At 37.2% G+C, this 20,963-nt stretch overlaps 1 protein-coding gene across 3 annotated transcripts in view; it reads left to right on the plus strand.

The window, feature by feature from the left end:
• LOC127957259 (CAP-Gly domain-containing linker protein 2) overlaps window positions 1-19,128 on the plus strand; it is a 40,758-nt gene extending 21,630 nt beyond the window's left edge. Inside the window, exons 5-17 of one of the 3 annotated variants that reach the window (XM_052555714.1) lie at window positions 1,640-1,853; window positions 3,891-4,088; window positions 4,239-4,342; window positions 5,189-5,249; window positions 9,397-9,447; window positions 10,830-11,795; window positions 12,196-12,253; window positions 14,044-14,127; window positions 14,252-14,408; window positions 15,207-15,366; window positions 17,024-17,212; window positions 17,328-17,390; window positions 17,468-19,128. In XM_052555714.1, coding sequence (XP_052411674.1) covers window positions 1,640-1,853; window positions 3,891-4,088; window positions 4,239-4,342; window positions 5,189-5,249; window positions 9,397-9,447; window positions 10,830-11,795; window positions 12,196-12,253; window positions 14,044-14,127; window positions 14,252-14,408; window positions 15,207-15,366; window positions 17,024-17,212; window positions 17,328-17,390; window positions 17,468-17,479 — 2,317 coding nt within the window. In that variant the 3' untranslated portion in view covers window positions 17,480-19,128. Of the gene's footprint in view, window positions 1-1,639; window positions 1,854-3,890; window positions 4,089-4,238; window positions 4,343-5,188; window positions 5,250-5,831; window positions 5,937-9,396; window positions 9,448-10,829; window positions 11,796-12,195; window positions 12,254-14,043; window positions 14,128-14,251; window positions 14,409-15,206; window positions 15,367-17,023; window positions 17,213-17,327; window positions 17,391-17,467 lie in introns of all 3 variants that reach the window. The other 2 variants (XM_052555713.1, XM_052555715.1) reach the window with 2 other exon arrangements.
• The last annotated feature ends 1,835 nt before the right edge of the window (window positions 19,129-20,963 follow it).

Raw genomic sequence — 20,963 nt, forward strand, 5'->3', positions numbered from 1 at the left:
TTCAGTACCGCTTTAGAGAGGCGGGATTATTCACACATCATTATAGTTGCACCACATCTACTGTTGTGACTCCTGAAGAAACTTTTTAATTCTGCGTCCCCCCCATCAAGCTCTCGCTGGATCCGCTCCTAGGATATCAACGAGAAGAACGACTGTACTTTCTCAACAGCCATTGAAACAGCCACCTTTGGTTGTGAAAAAAGATACGCTCCCTCAAAATAGTTGCATTTGCTCCGTACGATTTGTGTCATACATTCAGTGACTCGGGTAGTGACGATTCTCTCCGGCCAATCAGTGAATAGCAGAGTTTACAAGTCACTTTTTGGTAATGGTACGGTTCACTTGGAACCTCAACCGAGGTGGTACTAAAAAAGTACCAGGTACTGTACCCATTGAAAAATCACCTAAAAGTGAACCGTACCATTCCATGCAGTGGAAAAGCGCCAAAATGTTTTTTCAATACATCCTGGTTTTATTCAGCAGTTCATCAGTTCATGTTATTCCTGAGGCAAAAAAACGCTTTGTCTTTTTTCAAAATCTAATAACCCGATCTTAACCTGATTAATGGTCACTGTTCCCAATCCAACCAAATCCTGACTGACAAACTCTCACTTTATATAGTTTTTGAGGTAAATTCTGTCACATTACTGAAGTAAAATGGGTTACAAACGTAGTTTCATGTTGACTTTTATTGGTAAAGTACAGGCCAAGTAATTTGGACATGTAATCATTCACATGCTGAGCCAAAGTTAAACCTCCGCTGTCTTTTCATTGAAGAATGGGGATGGTTGACTTCCAAACAGGAATAAACAGCTTCATAGATACTTGTTAATTGTTGACGTTTGGCCCAAAACCGGATTTAGTAGATTATTTAGTTTGTTTTTATATTGATAGCTTGACATCAGGCTGGAGATTTCCCTGTGTTCAGTTCAGAGGATAAGAAAAGAAACATGTAATAATAGAAAACATTACCATTCAAAGGTTTTGAAAGTGCTTTTAGGCTTACCAAGACTGCATTTATTTATTGTAAAAACAGTAATACTGTAAAATATTATTACAATTTAAAATAATCATTTTAACTACAGTAAATTGTATTATTTTAATATGGAGTTTAAAATGTAATTTATTGGTTTGATTTCCATTACTCCAGTCAATATTGTCACATCAGAAATCATTCTTATTTGCTGATTTGCTGCTCAAGTAACATTTCTTATTATTATCACAATTCAAAATGATTGTATTGCTTAATATTTTTGTAAAAACTGTACAATGTAACTGTACAATTACAGCTACTCATGATTTATTTTACTCATCTAGTTCTTGATTTATTATATTACCATATAAATTAACAATCTCTCATTACTGGTAAAAGGCAAAAACTTGTATCTAAAAAGCAAAACAGTGAAATTCCTCATATTAATTCTAATACTTCCAAATAAAAACTATTTCTTCTATTAAAACTACAACAATAATATTTTCTGTTGTCACACAGAGGTTTCTTAGGTGCATTTATTCAGTAACCTCAATCACAAACAATATAGTTAAGAAGTATTTTTGCATTTCTCACAGTTTATCACTGAGAAAGTTTGATTGCAGTTATTTCCTCCCTCACTTCCTTATTCTCTCTGTCTCTCCCTAGATATTTCCAGTGCCCTCATAAATTTGGCCTCTTTGCTCCAATCCACAAGGTGATCCGCATTGGCTTCCCATCCACCAGTCCAGCTAAAGCTAAGAAGAGCAAGCGTATGGCGATGGGTGTGTCATCTCTGGCTCACAGTCCTTCCAGCTCCTCCATCAGCTCTGTCAGCTCTGTGGCCTCCAGTGTGGGGGGGCGACCCAGTCGCACTGGCCTGGTAAGGGATGGCAAAATGGCAAAAAGAAGGTGCCAATGCAAACCAGGTCTAATGTTGACATTTTGTGGCATTGCTTCTTGATGTGACTTTTAAAAAGCCACCTATCATGCCCTTTTTAACAAGAAATAATATCCAGAATGTGTCTGTGAAATATCAGCTCAAAATACCCCATAAATCATTTTAAATCATTTTATATCATTACATGCATGTCAGCTGCAAACGCCCCCTTTTCTAGAATAGGGCAGTGATTTTACAGCTCGTACTAGTGATGTGTCATTTGCGAACGTGCTAGCTTTAAGAGCTGATTTTTTGTAGCGAAAGAGAATAGCCGACTCCCATCTGGGAGAGTCGAATCTTCAGCTGAAGCTTTCTATTTTAGCCCAATTTTGCAAGTGTGAATGGTTGTTGTGTTGGTAAGCAATTCTTTATTCAGTGTTTTCATAAAAGCCTTATTTTATGTATTTACTTGTTACAAAAAAATGTATAGACTAGGATCATACCATTATGTGAAAAAGGAAGGGGGACACACGCTCCGAAGATAGCGAGTGTAGTGGTAAAATCCAGGTGCACAGAGTGACTGTGTTCAATTGTTTAATTAAAGTTTTATTTAAATGTTTAATAATAGTAACAGTATTTTTTTTTGTAATGAAACAATGCATAAAAATAAGGCTTTTATAAAAACACTGAATAAAATATTGCTTAGCAACACACAAACCATTCACAATTGGACTAAAATAGAAGGCTCCGAGTAATTCTAAAAGAAAAGCCAATTATGATCCGTAAGTGCCGGCTCTTCTAAAGGAGCCGATTCAAAAGAGCCGAATCTTTGAAAAGAGCCAGACTTCCCATCACTAGCTCGTATCACAGTTACACTGCTAAAATTCATCTGGTTTTGATTATCATGTCTATAATGCTGAAATCATGTGTTTTAAAGCAATGTCAGTTCAAGCTTCTTATACACTGAGTGCATGCATTGGAAGCAAGCGCACAGAAAGCAGCTGTCACACGGCAGAAAATTCTCTTTCATGTCTTATTGCGCTTATATTGTCAAATTCACAAGTTTATGTTAGAAACACAAGTTACAAAAATGCAGTCTGTTATGTCTGTGAAGGTAAATTGCGGGGGAAGAAATCACAAAAACAAAATGGGAACGCTGTAGGTGGAAACGTGCAGATTAAGGGGTGGTCATTTTATTATTATATACCCTTCCTATGTCACGTATGAGCAAAATCTGACCAGCTAGTTTTTCACGAGCTTGTCGAGAAAGGCTTAGCAAAACAAAGTTAAGGGATTGTCCTTTTTTCACCGTTTTTGGGTTAGTAGATCCCTGAGACCTGATTATATATTAATTAAAATGCTAAAAATGCATAAAATAAAGAACCATTTTTCCTTTTTTCTTCTAAAGAACTTAGGTTCCTGAGTTTGGTTATTAAAAAGAGATTAAAAACAATCAGCTTTGACCGTTATAGGAGAATAACTGAATGCTTATCAAAAAATAAATATGGTGTTGTTTTTAATGTATGGTTTTATGTTTTGGGGTTTGTTTGGGTTTTTTGGTTTTGTATGGTGGGGAAGTCATGGCTAGTATGACTCCTAACCCTAAGGTTGTGGGTTCGAGTCTCGGGCTGGCAGTACCACGACTGAGGTGCCCTTGAGTAAGGCACTGAAACCCAACTGCTCCCCGGGCACCGCAGTATAAATGGCTGCCCTTTGCTCCGGGTGTGTGTTCACGATGTGTGTGTGTGTGTGTGCTCACTGCTGTGTGTGTGCACTTCGGATGGGTTAAATGCAGAGCACGAATTCTGAGCATGGGTCACCATACTTGGCTGAATGTCAGGTCACTTTCACTTTTTCTTTAGATGCACCGGAGGCCCGATTATAACACTTAAACATGGAATAAGTCCGATTTTCATGATATGAGGGTTCATTATGTGTTGTATCACTTCATCGATTTAAATGCTTAATTCATTGTCAAATTTGAATCTAAACAGTCTCATTTCATTTCACTCAGTGAGTTTTTTTCCTAATTTCCGGCAGTTGACAGAGACGTCCTCGAGGTACGCGCGGAAGATCTCGGGGACCACGGCTCTGCAGGAAGCCCTGAAGGAGAAACAGCAGCACATAGAGCAGCTCCTGGCTGAGAGAGACCTAGAGCGGGCTGAGGTCGCCAAAGCAACCAGCCGTATCTGCGAGGTGGAAAAAGAGCTGACGGCAATGAATGCCCGACATCTGCAGGTGTGACTCACACATATACACACAACACTTAGCCTAGATGTGCATTACATTTACTACATTTACTCACAAATATAAACTTACACTCTCCATTTAACACTGCATTCAAATCAATTTCTGAAGAACAATGACCTTTTCTCATATCTCTTTCAGTATGCAACAGAGGCAGAGAGCAACCTACAGCAAGTCCGAGCCCTGCTGGCAAGCACACAGAAAGACAAGATGGAACTGGCCAATCAGCTTGACGAAGAGAGAAGGTAGAGTTCTGCTTGTACACTGTTGTATCCTAACATTTACTGTTGTTCAGTTTAGTTGCTTTTGTGTTGGTGCTTGAGTTAAAGGTGCACTAAATATTTCTTTTTAATCTTTTTTTCTATATCTTAGGCCCATAGAAAGAGCTATAGTGTGATTCACAGAGGGATGAGTTGGATCAGTAAGAATACCTATACTATGTTTAAAATAAATAGTAAAGGGGTCATGTACTGAGAAATCAAAATTCTCTAAATTAATATTCAGAGTGATTGGTTTTTCGTAATATTTCCTGCATTCACCACACAGATTTTGGGGAAAAAATTGTAGGAAAAGTCTAATCTAAAAGATTGGCTATAAATTATTTACATGATTTTAGAATTTAGTAATCCACCGGCCATGTAGAAAGTTGAATTGAATGTGTTGTAGCACAAAAATGTTCAAATTCTCTTAATCGCAGCTAGCAGTATATATGATGAGATATATAACTGGGTATCATTTGCTAGATTAACAGAGATCCACTGGTAGATATTAACCTACCCTTCTCAAAATATAGGATATATCACAGCCATGAATGACAAATAGACCTGGAAATAGAGTATTTCTACAATTATGTTTGGTAATTAAACCCGTGTGTGTGTGTGTGTGTGTGTGTTTTGTGTGTGTTTTGTGTGTGTGTGTGTGTGTGTGTGTGTGTGTGTGTGTGTTGTGTGTGTGTGTGTGTGTGTGATCCAGCATGCATGCCGATAGGTGTCAGTATAAAATCCAAATCTGCTCTCTATCTACCAAAGAAACAAACAAAAAAGTAAATGAGGAATTTCCTGACACCTGGTGGTCATTATCTGTTATGACAGGAAAGTGGAAGATCTTCAGTTCAGAGTTGAGGAAGAGTCCATTACCAAAGGAGACCTGGAGGTATCTGGCTTTTTTTTACAACTTTACTGGGAGATGATGTTTTGAATTTTGAGAATTTCTGTGAAGATAATTGACTGATTGAATTTGGTCATTTAGAATGTCTTTCCAAACATCTTCAGTCCTCAAACACTTAATAAACAACCTAATTTAAATTTTGATTTAAAAAAAAAAGATAATGTATGTTCTGAATAAGATCTGTTTAAATGTATGTCAATTTAATTTAATTTATGCATTTAGCAAACGCTTTTATCCAAAGTGACTTGCAGTGCATTAAGGCTAATGGTTCTACCTAACATGTGTTCTCTGGGAATCGAACCCACAACCTTTTGCGCTGCTAACCCAGTACTCTACCACTTGAGCCACAGGAACGAAATGTATCAAATATGTCTCTGTTTATCCAGCCCTATACTGTCATGCTGAATCTGAGAGCATACTCTGTATTGCCTTTAATTGCCTTCACACTTTGGTATTATGATTGGTAAATAGTTCATACCTGTTAATCTTTTTCTGTGCCACCTATGTATGTCTCTTTTTCTCTTTCTCTCGTGTCTTTCCATTTCCCCCCTCTCTTTCTCTCTATAGACTCAGACCAAACTGGAGCATGCCCGTATTCGGCAGCTCGAGCAGTATCTGCATTTGGAAAAGTCCAAAGCAGAGCGGCTTCAGAAAGAGTTAGAGGAGAAGATGGTAAACATGCAGGGAGATGAAACACCCCAGCCTGTAGCCATCTCTCCCATTGCCATGTTTCTGTCCCTTTGTTAGAGCCCTTGTCTGTGCAGGGTTACCACTGCTTGTGCTTGATTGACCAGGCCTGAGATCTCCATCATTTGACATGTTAGTAACTATTGCAACTGATCAGATTTGTTTAATGCCACTTTATTTAATTTTTTTAACTAAGCAAGTTGATCAGAAAATATCAGATATTTTAGGCTTATTTTAAATGCACCCATTTTTGCATTTAGGGTCGATTTAATTGGAATTTACTCCAGCTCTGATCAGAAATTGCATTGCTGTGAAACATCAAATTCATGAGTGTTGGAGATCTTTGCCTTTCTACTGTGGGGCAGAATTGCTCTTGATAGCTCGGAACTGCTTTCACCTTTCCTTTGCAAAATACTTTTTCATGTTTGTCTTTTCTTGTTCACTAAGCATCTGCCCGAGACCCTCAGGTGAAGTTGAGGAGTTATCTTCACCACAGTGATCTCATTTCCTCACATTAGCCTTCATATTGTGTTTTAGATGCTGAAATACAGCCTCCAACCTTTGAAAGAGTTATGATACAAACCCCCTCTGACACATCTGCACTGTATTTGTTGCCCTTATTGTTCTATAATAAGAGGTAGTTGCTAAGGCGTTATAGTTATTATTGGTTATGCATATTATTCCTCTTCTGCCCAAAATTGTTGTATTTAAATTGAAAGTTCACCAAAAAATGAAAATTCTGACAATAATTACTCATGTCGTTCCAAACCCATAAGACCTTCATTCTTCTTTAGAACACAAATTAAGATATTTTTGATGAAATTCAAGAGCTTTCTGACCCTGCATAAATGGCAACACAACTGACACGTTCAAGGCCCAGAAAGGTAGTAAGGACATTGTTAAAATGGTACATGTGACATCAGTGGCTTAACATTAATTTTACGGCGCTACAAGAATAGTTTTTCTGTGCAAAGGATAAAAAAAAAGTATCTCTTTCATGTCAGTCGAATGTTGTGAACATGCATTGAAGACTTACACCTAAGAGAAGAAATTTTTGAATAAAGTCATTATTTTTGTTTTCTTTGAAACACTAGCAATCACTCAGTCTAGTGTCTGTCCAGAAAACCCAATTACTGTCATAAAGACCACTACAGACACCCTAAAAACAGCCTAGTGACCAGCGGGAACACCTTAAATATTTTTAAATACGACTTAACCATCAAAACAGTTTTGCAACACACTAGCTTCTAACCAGAAAACCCTATCAAGCAATGCCCAGTGACTACCCAGAAAACCCAAGCATTGCCCTAATGTCCACCAAGACCCTAGCAGCTGCTTTAACAATTCCTAAGTGACCATTCAAAACACCCTAACATCTATTAATGCCTCTAAATACCTAGCAATTTACCAACCACCCTAGCTAAAACATCCTTACTAGCGAAAACATCCTTAGCACCCTAGTAAATTACTAACAATGCCTTTCGAGTAACCACCATGAACATCCTAGCAAGCGGCTAGCAATGTCCTATCAACCAACTTGCCACACTCTGGCAACCACCAAAATTCTAGCATTGTGGTTTTGCGCAGACAAACACCACTCAGGCCCGGTAGTAAGGGTTCGATGCAAACACCTATAAATAACAAAATCCAGGTGTAAATAGGGTCTGAAAGTTTTTGAACTTGTCCACTTTTGACTACTTCCAGAGGTTCTTGAAAGCTCCACTAAAGCATGCCTTCTCTTATTCTTAAACATTATGGGACGTGATGTTGAAACAGGCTAGCCAGACATGATTTAAACTTTGCCTTCTGAACTTGTAAGTTCATTATAAAGATGAAAAAATACCAATTTTCTCTTACCAGTCCTGATTCTAACACACATTCACAGTATTTGGTGTAGTTTTGCAGCAGTCAGAGCAAAAATGAAAGCTCTCTGGAATAGTTTTACATTGTCTCCCTTTGCAATATTAGCTTATTTTGCTATCTTAGATAAAAAAAAAAAAATCAGGAATAAGCCGATGCTTACACCCGCCCAAAGACCCTCCCTTGAAAGCAATCGGGCAAGTTGGTGAAAGTGGACAGAAGATTAAAACAGCAGGTGTAACCAGGAATGTGTCTCCATGGTCCGCTTGTGTTCCGATCGACCAAATCAAATCTTAAAGGATTGGTTCACTCCAGAATAAAATTTTCCTTACAGTTTATTAACTTATACTTAGATGTCATCCAAGATGTTTGTGATGACTGGGATGGGGAACGGAGTGAGGTGATAATGCATGACACCTGTGCCCCTCACCGGTCTCGAGTCCCACGGAGGAGCTCCAGAAGCTTAACAGGAGGAGTGGTGACAGTGCAAAACGACAGAGGAACAGGCCTGGACTTTATTTTGTTTCGGTTCTGTTTGTGCGCGGCAGTCGCCGTGAGGGGCTGTCACTCTATTTTAAGTTTTGTTAAAATTGTTGAAAGGCTCGCCGGTTCCCGCGTCCTCCTTCAGGTGATTACAAACTGTGTTACAGTGTTCATGTCTTTCTTTCTTCTGTTGAAAAGAAATGAAGGTTTCTGAGGAAAACATTCCAGGATTTTTCTTCATATTATTCACATCAGCGGGGACCGGTGGGTTGAAGGTCCAAATTGCAGTTTCATTGCAGCTTCAAAGGGCTCTTAAGAACCCAGCTGAGGAATAAGGGATTTATCTAGCAAAACAATCAGCCATTTTCTAAAAAACAAACTTTTTTAACCACAGATGCTCATCTTGCACTAGTCTTCACACATTGTGAAATCACATTGGAAAAGTCACATGCGTGGTTAGTTCTTCACCTGTGTACTTGGGCTCAAAAAGTGAGGGCCAGGGTGAAAAACTCCATCTTATTTTCTCCTCCAGCTTCAAAATCGTGCAACATTGTTGTTTTACCTTTTTGTAAAGTGTGTTTAACTTTTTTTGCATGTTTGCTTTGTAAACACTGGGTTGGTACATGCATGCATGACCTTTCCAATGTGATTATGCAATGCGTGAGGTCAAGCTAGTGCAAGATGAGCAATTGTGGTTTAAAAAAAAGTATATACATGTGTATTTTTTTGCTATACAAGTCCCTTATGCGTTTGCTGGAATGGTGTAGAGCCCTTTGAAGCTGCACTGAAATTGCAAGTAGGACCTTCAACCCGTTGGCCACCATTGAAGTCCACTGTACAGAGAAAAATCCTCAAAAACCTTACTTTCTTTTTGACTGAAGAAAGAAGGTCATGAGCATCTTGGATGACTCGGGGGTGAGTATATTATCAGGACATTTTTATTCTGGAAGTGAACTAATCCTTTAATATCAGGCATAAGCAGGACCTCACATTTACTTGGGTACATTTAAAAGTGTGGATTTGGCTGTGATTTTAAAAGCTGGTGAATGAAGGCAGCACAGTCCAGGCACTCTAATCAACAGGATTTCACATTTATCAACAGGTCAGAGGCAGGCTCCAGCCAGCACCCATGAGGCTGGGCAAGAGTGTCAAGGTGATATAAAGGGAGTAACATGCTGTGTGGTTATCAGAGTGATCTTCTACTGTAAACATGAATATTATATTTAGATCTGTCAACTTCTCACTTCTCTCTTGTGGTTTGAGACTGCATCTCTGAACTCTTCTAGTAATATCTGATTTCTGATAACCTCTTTTCTTCGAACTATCAAATCTGATAGATGACTCCACAACGACTAACCCTAATATTTGTTTGCTCTGTGAAATGAAAAACATCTTTGAATATTTTTTCTTTATACCTGGTTTGAATCCTAGTAGTGATTTGCCTCTGTTCCTCCATTCCATCTCATATATGCCTGGCTGCTTTTAGATGGTCAGACTGAGAAAGGCTTGCTTGGGCTTGAATTCAACAGGAATGCTGGTGTAGTTTCATAGGTTGCACTATATCTGCTTTTTTTTGCACATGCAAGAGTCATTTTTCAAGAAATGGCCATTCACTGAAATGTTTGCAGGGCAAGCAAATGCTTTGTTTGCTTCTTATGACTGTATTGCCATCCGGTTGCTAGTTCTAGTGGGCAACTCTCCAAGATATTTCATACTGATTATCAACAACATTCAAATGTTTATTTGGGGGATGCACAATACATAAACTTATTTTTATAATAATATATTATAATATGTAAACTGTTTTTACAGAAAGACAGTATGATGGATGTTTTTTTTAAACCATGTGCTAGAACTTTTTTTTTTTAGTCGGAAAAAAAACATTTTGGTCAATGGATTATTATTATTATTATTATTATTATTATTATTATTATTATTATTATTATTATTATTATTATAAACGGCTGTTTTAAGTATATTATATTTTCTACAATCTACAGTAATGCAAAAATTATATTTTATTAATGGTTCTGATTCTAAAGTACATTTATATACATTATACTGCATTATACATTTATAAGTTCATATGTAAGTGTGCATCATGGAAATATTTCACATATTAATGTAAACATTACTTACAGAATTACCTTTTTATATGACAATTGTGTATTGTTTAGGTTTGTTTTTAAGTGACATCTAATTATTGTCGCATAAAATAATGGTCCTAAAATATTACTACTTAATTGTTTTAGGTGCTTTACAGATTTAAACAATATTGGCCGCTACCGATATGGTTCTCCGTGTGCATCCCTAGTTTAATTGTCTGTATTGTTATTTTCACCACATTTAATAATGTGCTTTTTCCACTCGATGTCCATTTGTTTGCTCTATTTTAAACTTCTAATTAAATCCAGAGACTGAGTCCAAATGTCTTGTTAAAAAAAGTCCTTTGAGGATTGCCCATGAACAGACTGGCGCTTTTGGCATATAAAAGATGGAAGATGCAGGATTTCTGACCCTCTTTCTGTCCTCTAGCAAACCACAGTTGAGGAGAAGAGTCGTGTTATGCAGCTGGAAGAAGAATTGGCATTGCGCAAGGCTGAGGTCGAGCAGCTCCAGGCTCGGTTTCAGAGAGGTTCCTTCGGTCCAGTCACAGGCGCCGGAGACAGCAGACCAGGCATAAACTCGGAGACTCTGGTTTTGCGGGAACAGCTTCTCTCAGCTGGCCGTGAACGCCGTGAAGAGAGCAGCCTGTTGCGGGAGAGGTATGAAGCATCCTTGAGCAGCAGCCAGAAAGAAGTTGAACACCTTAAAGCCACAAAAGAACGTCAGGGCCAAGAGATCTCCGACCTGAAGCAGAGACTTCAGCAGGCCACCCGTGAAAACATGGAGATGATGGACAGCTGGAAAGTCAAACTTGACGCTTTGTTTGGAGACCATCACCGTGCTCTAGAGGAACTGAAAGCCTCGCTAACAGGAGATCGCGGGTCCAGTGAGAACTGCGGAGGAGACGGTGAAGGAACCACACCTGAGATGAGAGCAGCTCTGGAGAGCTTGAAGATGGAGCAGCAGCTGGAGTTGGAGAACCTGAAAGCCAAACATGAGATCGATGCTGCCGTAATGGCCAAAGAGCGCGAAGATCTGCGCGCTCGACTTCAGGAATTACGGGATCAGCTAGAGGAGAATGAAGAGAACTGGAAGATCCAGGTGGAAGTCAAGTGTAGCCAGCATACTCTGGAGCTCAAAGAGGTTTTAGAGAAGCTTCAAAAGGCTGAGTTGAGGATCAGCGAGTTGGACAAGTCCCATCAAGAGCATGAGAAGGCCACCCAGTTTCTCAAAGAGCAGCTGGAGCTGGCTGAGAAGAAGATGGTAGATTATGAGGCCCTGCAGAAGGCCGAAGCTCAGAGCCGAGCGGAGATCCTCTCACTGCAAGAGAAGCTGAGAGTCAGTGAGAACCGACTGCAAGCTGTAGAGGCAGATCACACCACCCAGGATGTTAATGTTAGTGACCTCTGGTTTATTTATAAAAGTGCTGAATTTGAGTTAATGTTATCCAGGCTGTTTTGTAGATTCCAATGTGTACAGAGCTAAAATGGGAATTTGGTGGTATACATTGAGAACCAGTCCTAAAGAATCCCAATGGGATGAATAAGAATCAAGATCCTACTTGATAAACTAAAATCCTGAAAAAAATCATATGAAATTTTGATTTATCCAGAAGGATCTTACCTGATTCTTAGATTATCCTCAGGCGATCCCGTTGAAATCGCATGGCATTAGCTCCAAATTCTAACAGAAATTCTAAAACCTTGCGGAGTGTTGACTATAGTTCCGAAAGAAATACAAATCATAAAAAGTGTTTTTAAAGTTCACTTAAATATAATGTTTTCTGTCCATCCAGATGATCGAAAATAATGACAACTCTGAAGAGAAGATGAAACTAAAACAGAATATGGAAGGTACGTGTACAAATACTGAAAATGAAAAATGCTTACTTCTGTAATTGTACTTCTATGGCTCAAATTTTTAGGCTTTGAATGATTTTTTTTATGTTTTTAAAAGAAACCTCTTATGCTTACCAAGGCTGCATTTATTTGACTAAAAAGTATAATGAAACCGTAATATTGTGTAATATTATAACAAATGAAAGTAAAGTAGTTTGAAAAGGTTTTTGCCCCCTTCCTGTTTTTTGTTTTGTTTTTTGCATATTTCTCACACTTAAAAGATTCAGATAATCAAAACAAATTTGATATGACACAAAGATAAAGCAAAAATGCAGTTTTTAAATTATGATTTTATTAAGTAAGCGGAAAAAAGCTGTTCAAACCTACCTGGCCCTACTTGAAAAATGAATTGCCCCATCCTGTTAAATCATGAAAGAACTGTTAGTAACCACATTATTTTAGAAATCAGAGTTAAATTTCTCTAGCCACACCCAGGCCTGATTACTGCCAGACCTGTTGGATCAGTATTTATCACTTAAATAGAACCTGTCTGACAAAGTGAAGCATGCTTAAAGAGCAACACATCATATCGCGATCTAAAGAAATTCAACAGATTAGAAAGTCTGGAAAGCCTTATAAAGCCATTTCTAGGACTGTGGGACTCCAGCGAACCACAGTCAGAGCCATTATCCACAAATGGAGAAAACTTGGAACAGTGGTGAACCTTCCCTACCAAAATTACTCCAAGAGCGCAGTGACGACTCATCCAGGAGGTCATAAAAGAACCCAGAACCACTTGCCATAATTGATGGAACCATGAATTCTGCACTCTATCAGAAAATCCTGAAGGAGAATGTCTGACCCTCAGATTGTGATTTTAAGCTCAAGTGCACTATGCAGCAGGACAATGATCCCAAACACACCAGCAAGTCCACCTCTGAATGGCTCAAGAAAAACTAAATAGAGTCAATGTCAGGTCTTAAATCCAAATGAGATGCTGTGACATGACCTTAAACAGTTTTTTCATGGTCAAAAACAGTGTGGCTGAATTCAAACAATTCTGCAAAGAAGAGTGGGCCAAAATTCTTCCAAAGCAATGAGAAAGACTCATTGCCAGTAATCACAAACGCTTGACTGCAGTTGTTGCTGCAAAGGGTGGCACAACCAGTTATTAGATTTAGGGGATATTTACTTTTTCACGTAGAGCTAGGATGGTTTGGGCACATTTTATCTCTTAATAAAAAATAAAAAAATAATAATAATTCAATACTGCATTTTGCATTTACTTGGTTGTCTTTGTGTAATTTTAAAATTAGTTTGATCTGAATCTTTTAAGTGTGACAAATATGCAAAATGCTAATTTTCACGGCACTGTAACTGTTTTCTGTTTCAATATAATTAAAAAATGCAACTTACTACGTTTTAATTTACGTTTTAATTTATTTAAAAGCTGCTTTTAGCAACCATTAATTCAGCAGAAATGTTTAGAGTTTTTATTGTTATTATATTATCAGTTAAAAACCATGATTTATTTATTTTTAAGAGCAGCATTTATATGAAAAATAAATATTTTATAACATCATTAATGTCTTCAAAAAAAAAAAAAAAAAAGTATAACCTAAACTTTTGAATATTATTAATAGTAAATGAATTGACAGTGATATGCTACATTGTTCAGGTATTAATGTTTTTTTTTTTACTTTCTTTTAATCTAAATTAAAAAAGTATCTATACAGTAGTTTCCAGATATTTCAGCACGTGAAAGTTCTCTTGACCTGTGTTTATAACTTCAAACTTTCTGTTAGAAACTCTGGAGAAACTCACAAAAAGGGAAAAAGAAGTATCCACTCTAACAACCCAAGTAGATGCCCTGAAGACCCAAATAACTGGTAACTATCACATTTCAAGTGTTACATTTATAGCTAAGAGAGCTATATATAACACACCATAGGATTCTGCTAGTGATTTTATATTCTACTTCTAACAATAAATGCAAGTGCATCTTGTGTGTAGCCTTGGAGGAAAAGGTTTGTTTGGGAGAGAAGGCGGCAGATGGACTCGTTAAGGAAAAGACACGCTTGGAGGCGGAGCTGGAGTCCATGACCAAGAAATCCCATGATGCATCAGGCCAGCTTGTGATTATTAGCCAGGAGCTTCTGAAGAAAGAGAGGTAAAGAGCATAACATGGAGGAGGAGAGAGCATTCTGGGATTTATTACAAAGCACTTGAGATGATGATGACTGCATATGGTCCACATGGAAATAATTGTCTCCGTTTTTGAAGCACATTTCAAGAAATGCTTTAATCCTCTATCTTACACTTGTAAACTTGAATATAGTGTGTACTTGAGCCTCTATTTTATTCCTGTCATGGAGAGTGTATTGTAATGCTTCCCAATACATTAGGATAAATGGTTAGCCATGAACCATTGCTGATTGTAATCTACTCGAGAGCAATTTGAGTTAATGAAGACAGTTAGGCTGATTAAAACTGTGGCCAAAACGTCATTTAGCCTTTCGATCAATGCTACATGCTGACAGTGGATATCCTGTCAGGGGTTTGGGCTCTGCCCTTAAAGGGATAGTCTCCTAAAAACGAGTCTTTCTTTGAGTTTTTTTGCTCTGTGGAACACAAAAGAAGTCATTCTGAAGAATGTTCGTAGCCAAATATTTTTGGTTCCCATTCACTTCCATAGTAGTACCAAAAATACTATGGTTGTCAGCTGGAATCAAAAACTTTTGGTTACCAATATTTTTCAGATGTACTTTTTTTGTTCCACTGATTCACATTGAGAACTAAAAAATATCTATTCAATAGGTTATTACACCGAGTTGATTGGCTTTGATTAGGTCCAGCGCACATTGCCATAATGAAAGATGTTGCCCTAATATTAATTTTACATTATTATTATTTTTATGCAGTATTTTGTCTTTCTCTGTGTGTGTGTGTGTGTGTGTTTGTGTATCAGGAGCCTGAATGAGCTTCGGGTGTTACTGCTGGAATCTCCACGTCACTCTGCGGGAGTGGAGCGGGACCTCGGCCGTGAAGTCCACAGAGCCGAGTGGAGGATGAAGGAACAGAAACTACAGGACGACATCAAAAGTCTGCGAGAGAAACTTTTGATGCTGGTGAGATACATGAACAGAAATCTTCTTACTACAGCCGTTGCTGCTGTTTTGACACATCTCACAGCAAAAAAGTGTAGATTTTTAATATGTATTAGAACTTCTTATTCTAACATTACGTTACGTGTTTGCACAGTATCTGTCAAACACTAAAACCAAAAGCACAATATGGTTTAATCTCTTGATCAGGTCTGTTTTTGCTGCGTGTTTTAAAGCGAAGCGCACAGATTATTGTTCCTGTTTTCTGCACCTCAGAGCGGCTCCGTTCACAGTGAATGAACTCATTTATTTCATGTGCTGAGTTTAAGAACGTAACGGCCACCTGTTCTGCTTTATTTTCTCTGCAGATGTTTGATGATGCAGACAGCAATTCTCTAGATTTGTAGTGAGACGTGTTTTTGTAACTTGTTTTCACTGAAGCTGGAGTTTTCCTTCAAAATAAAAGCTCTATTGCCGTTTCTGTCAAAATAAGAGCTTAAAAGTTCAGCATGAATGATCTCTTTTAAGTGTAGAAATTAGGTATTGTATTGTATTGTCCTTGTCAAAAATAATATACCAGTGAAATATAACTTTTATTTTACATTTTAATTGTTTTACAATATTTGGCTATTACTGTCATAGAAATAAATTATATTAATTTATTATTATTATATTCTAATTTCTAATTCTAATCCCCTTAAAGTTCAGGTACAAGTAGTTTTTTTTTTGTACATGAGTTGGAGCTCTTAATTTTAGACTCTCAAAGTGCATTAGACGGAATAATTGAACTTTAAAACTTACAAAATTATCTTTTTTTTCATTTGTCTTTCTTATTTTAAATATCAGAATAAATATTTTATTGTGAACTTAATATCACAACGTTATCGTATCGTGAGATTTTGATATCCATACATCCCTAATTATCAATGTTGAAAACATTAATTTACATAAACAGTTGTGATGTTGAAATTTTTTCTGAGGAAACTGTGATACTTTGTTCATTTTGTGGTGAAGCCACAAAGCAAAGCACAGAAGTTTAAAGAACATCTTGTTCAAAGTTTTGGGGTCAGTGTGTTTATTTTATTTAGTTTATTTTATTAAGTCATGCAATAAATGAAGAGTTTATTATATGTGTGTTTGTATACAGAAGATGCTTTTATTATGTTCAATTCAATTCAATTCAAGTTTATTTGTATAGCGCTTTTTACAAAATAAATTGTTACAAAGCAACTTTACAGAAAATTATGTTTCTACAATATTTAGTAGTAGCTAGTAGTTTGTGCACATTTGCCAGGATTTTAGAAAAAATAATAATAATAATACAAGACGTAGTCAGCTAGACGATGAACTATCAATATTATTAATTAAGTTATTATATGATTCAGTGACACATTTAGCAATAATTGTTAGTTCTGTTTGTTGATTCAAGGTTAGCATCATCTGGGGTCCTCTGAGGGTCAGCATCATCTCTTCTCAGGTGTTCTGGATCCAGACTGGAGCTTGTTTAAATCCTAGTTACCACGGGATGTAATCCCGTGGCGAAACATAGAAACAAAATACAGACATCATTAGCATAGCTGCTGATCCAACAAAGTAAAATTAGTTATGTGATGAACTCTTTTGGTATGTGACTGATACGTTCACTGATATATTGTGCATCCCTACAATTTCTTTCCATCAGGGTCAAGAGAGGTCATCTACAGACCACCGTCGCTACTCGATGATGGACCCATCTGCTTCAGACACAGAGGTGGCCCGTCTGCGTCAAAGGCTGCTGAGCACAGAAGATGCCCTGAGGAACGCTCTGGAACACAACCAACACGTGGACCAGCTAGTGCAGGCCATGTGCACCCGACCGGACAAGAACCAGGTAAACAACAGATGCCTCACCTCAACCCGCTACTGCTCCAGTTCCTCAGAGGACACACTAACATGCTCCAACAGAGTCACACATATCGCTCTTTCTTTCTTTCATTCGTTCACAGGCACATGCTAGTGCAAATTCTGCTAATGGAATCCATCAAGAAGACCCTTCCTTCACAAAAGAGGTGAATACATCTTTATTCGAAGAGGATTTAGAATCCTAATATTTCTGTATCATCCTAAACTCTGCTTCTCTGTCTAGGAAGAACACTGATGAGGGCTTAAACGGTTCTCAGGTGTTTAGGGAGGGAAGAGTGGACGTGCATTGGGAAAGAAGAAGCCTATTTGACGCCTAGACCTTTGGACTAATGCTTCACTGGACATCTTATTTTCTGTTCACAGTTAACACCAAAACTATGACTTTATAGATGAACAAACAGAGACCACAAATGGAAGATGATCTCAAATGATCCGAAATGCTATAAAACGACATAACGGAAGTGGTTTTTAAGGTCAGTGGTACAACACGGACAAAGCGAGCCTGTAGACTACCTCCGAGACTTAAAAAAACGAGAGAATGTTGGTCAGGATGCTCGCAGTTGGCTGTAAACCGTTTGCAGTTTCGAAAACACCTTTGGCCTCGATTTATACCTTTTAATTTATTTGCCATCTATGCGTTTTAAAAACGGTGCATTCAAAGAGAGAAACTGGCCAACTTCCAGCATAAGGTTTGAAGGTCTGGTCACTAGATACTGTAGCAAACAAGTAAATAAACCAGACGGGCTCCCTTATTCCATTCCTGCTCAGTTTGGTGTTGATTTTCTTCAGAGACGTGCTTTTTAAGGTATGAATCATACAATATTCCACAACCATGTTCAACAGAATTAGCACGGTCAAGCTTCAAGAAGCAGTATTGCAAATTCAGTCAATATCAGTGCATACTTTTGTGATATTATAAAGTATTAGCAGACAATGTCAGCTCCCATCCTGTAGTTAATTTAAATGAAAAACGAACCAACAGCTTTTGTTTCCTTTGGAATCATTCGCTGAATCATTTCATTCTTTTCATTCAGATTGGAGAATCTTTTCTTGACACTCTTAAGAGGAGGTACTACATGCGCAAACGATAGCTGAATTGAACAATTTAAACTCTATGAACTATTTTTCAATGCAATGATATTTGCCCAAATGATATATCTTTTGTTGGTTTTGATTGCTTCTATTGCCCTCATTTAGAAGTCGCTTTGGATGAAAGCATCTACTAAATGTAATGTAAATGTAGCTGGATTTTCATTTCCCTTTTTAATTTTATCTTTACAAAAGCACAAACAAACATTAATTTACATGCACATATCATTTTATTTAATATTTAAGTACAATAAGTAAAGAACCTTTTTAAAGTAAAAAAAAAAGAAAAAAAAAGCATTTGTTTTTGTTCATACCCAAGTAAGTATTTTGATACAAGGAAAGGATCGACTGTAGTACTTCGCCTTAAAAGATCAAGAAAGACTGGTTCGCATTTTCACTCTGATCAGATTGCTCTGTCCATACACACCTCTGTAGTAATAAATCTGATGTTAAAACCGAAACAGTACAAAACATAACTGCAATCCCGTAAATCAGTGTCTCAATGGTATTCCAGAATTGGTTCTCTCCTTTGAAAAACTATGTGGATGAACTCCTGTGCAATTAGGTTCATTAGACAACTTTATACTGATGTGATTGTCATTAAAACCAAGAAAGCATTTTCTTTTTCAAAAATAATAGGGAAAATGATAGGGCTGGCCCCAAGTTTTGCAGTTGAAATTGCTTTAGATTGCAGTTGGATTCGATAAAAATGCCTTTTATCTGTTGGGAAACAGTTCACTCACCACTTGCTGTAATGGTTCCCAAGAATCAGTAATTAAACATTAACAAAAGAGACACTTTGTTGCGTTTTATTTGTAACAAATGGTATTCTCTTTTTTTCAAAAGGGAAGGTTTGTGTATAAGCTCTTTCCAATTCATCAGTTTATACTATATGAAAGAATCTGTCATTCTCAAATGTTGCCATTTGAACCTGAAATGTCATGCGTTTATTTAACATTTGATTTGAAAAGGTTACTGTCATATTTTTCCTCCATGTTGGGATGCATTAATATTCAGATTAGTGGTCAGTAATATGGGATTTTTAATGGCTGATTCTTACACCAATATTTTAATCCTGCAGGTACTGTTTAAAGCAATAGAGAGAGAGTAAGGGTTAACTAAATGGTTCCTGGCCACCATTGACTTCCATAGTATGGAAAAAAATGGTTGCACTTTATTTTACAGTACGTGTACTAACATGTACTTATAGTGTACTTACAGTGTATTTATCTAAGAAAGTTCTGGTAACACAAGGTAACTACATGGGGTAGGGGTAGGGTTAGGTTTAGGGGTAGGTTCAGGTTTAGTACCTAGTTATTCCATAGTTATTGTAATTACTATAATAAGTACATAGTATGTACACGAGGAACAGGACTGTAAAATAAAGTGCTACCGAAAAAATAATAAGTTAGTGGAACCTGAAGTACTTTGGTTACCCACATTCTTCAAAATGTCTTGTTTTGTGTTCAGCAGAAAAAAAGAAAAAAAAATACAAATTTGTCCCTTTAACTGATATCAGTAGTTATAGTTATTATAATGGTAGCTAGTAGATACAGTAGTTTAGGCAGCTGGACAAAAATGGAAATAAATAATTAAACTTGTTTTTAAAAAAAACTTGAGTGTAAACTTGAGTGTTTAAAAAAAAATAGTTTCAAAATAGTGTAACAGTTTAAACTCATAGTTTAAAACTCTCATATATCATCAAGAGACATGCTTAATAAAAAGTTAAATGAATTTTCGTTCCACAAATCGTCTGGAAGATACTGTATGAGCCAATATATTTCTAAGTAACTGGTCTGTGTATTGTAAGGGCAATATCCGAAATGCAAAATATGTTGGCCATATGGGCACCAGGGCCATCTGAAGATCCATATCTGCAAACAAGAGCATGATTTCCACCAGCTGACCTAAGGAGCCTGACCGAGCAGCCACTGCACAGAGACCGAGCTGAATGAGCAGCCACTGCACAGAGACCGAGCGGAGGGATACACGCATTACAATGTTACGCCGCTAGAGGGAGACATTACACACCAAACAAACCAGCCCAACTGTTGAAGGGTCTCTGAAAACCTCACCGTTTTAGTGAAGTCAATAAACGAATGAATTAATGCAATTTTCGTTATTTAGTCTACTAATAGTAAGAAAACGGATATAATAGAAACATTCAGTGTGTGTCTACTAGTAACAAACTCTTCCATGGTTAAAAGTGGGATGATTTAAACGGTTAAAATTTACTGTTTCATATGATATTTCTGAATAATTTGACTTGAACTTTAATATATCTGATAACAAATGAGCATTTTTAATATAACTACAAAGGACGTAACAAATACTACATTTAAAAGGGGTTATTCATATTGCATACTTATTTCTGTGCAAAATATATACATTTCATTTATTTTTAAATTAATGTATTGCAGTGGAAAAGAGCAGACAGTCTACTGTATTTATTATCCTATTTAAGATTTGTTGCATCAGGGTTTTTTTTTTTTTTTACAATCATAAATGTATTACAGATTCACGAATTCGATGTGTTTATTCCAAAACTGATCCGCAGAACGGTTACCAGGCGAACCGTTTGCGTTCGTTTGCAACGGACCGGTTCCTCTTAAAATAAAGCAGCGATCACA

This window comes from Carassius gibelio, chromosome B5 (genome assembly GCF_023724105.1).
Source record: "Carassius gibelio isolate Cgi1373 ecotype wild population from Czech Republic chromosome B5, carGib1.2-hapl.c, whole genome shotgun sequence".
NCBI lineage: Eukaryota > Metazoa > Chordata > Actinopteri > Cypriniformes > Cyprinidae > Carassius > Carassius gibelio.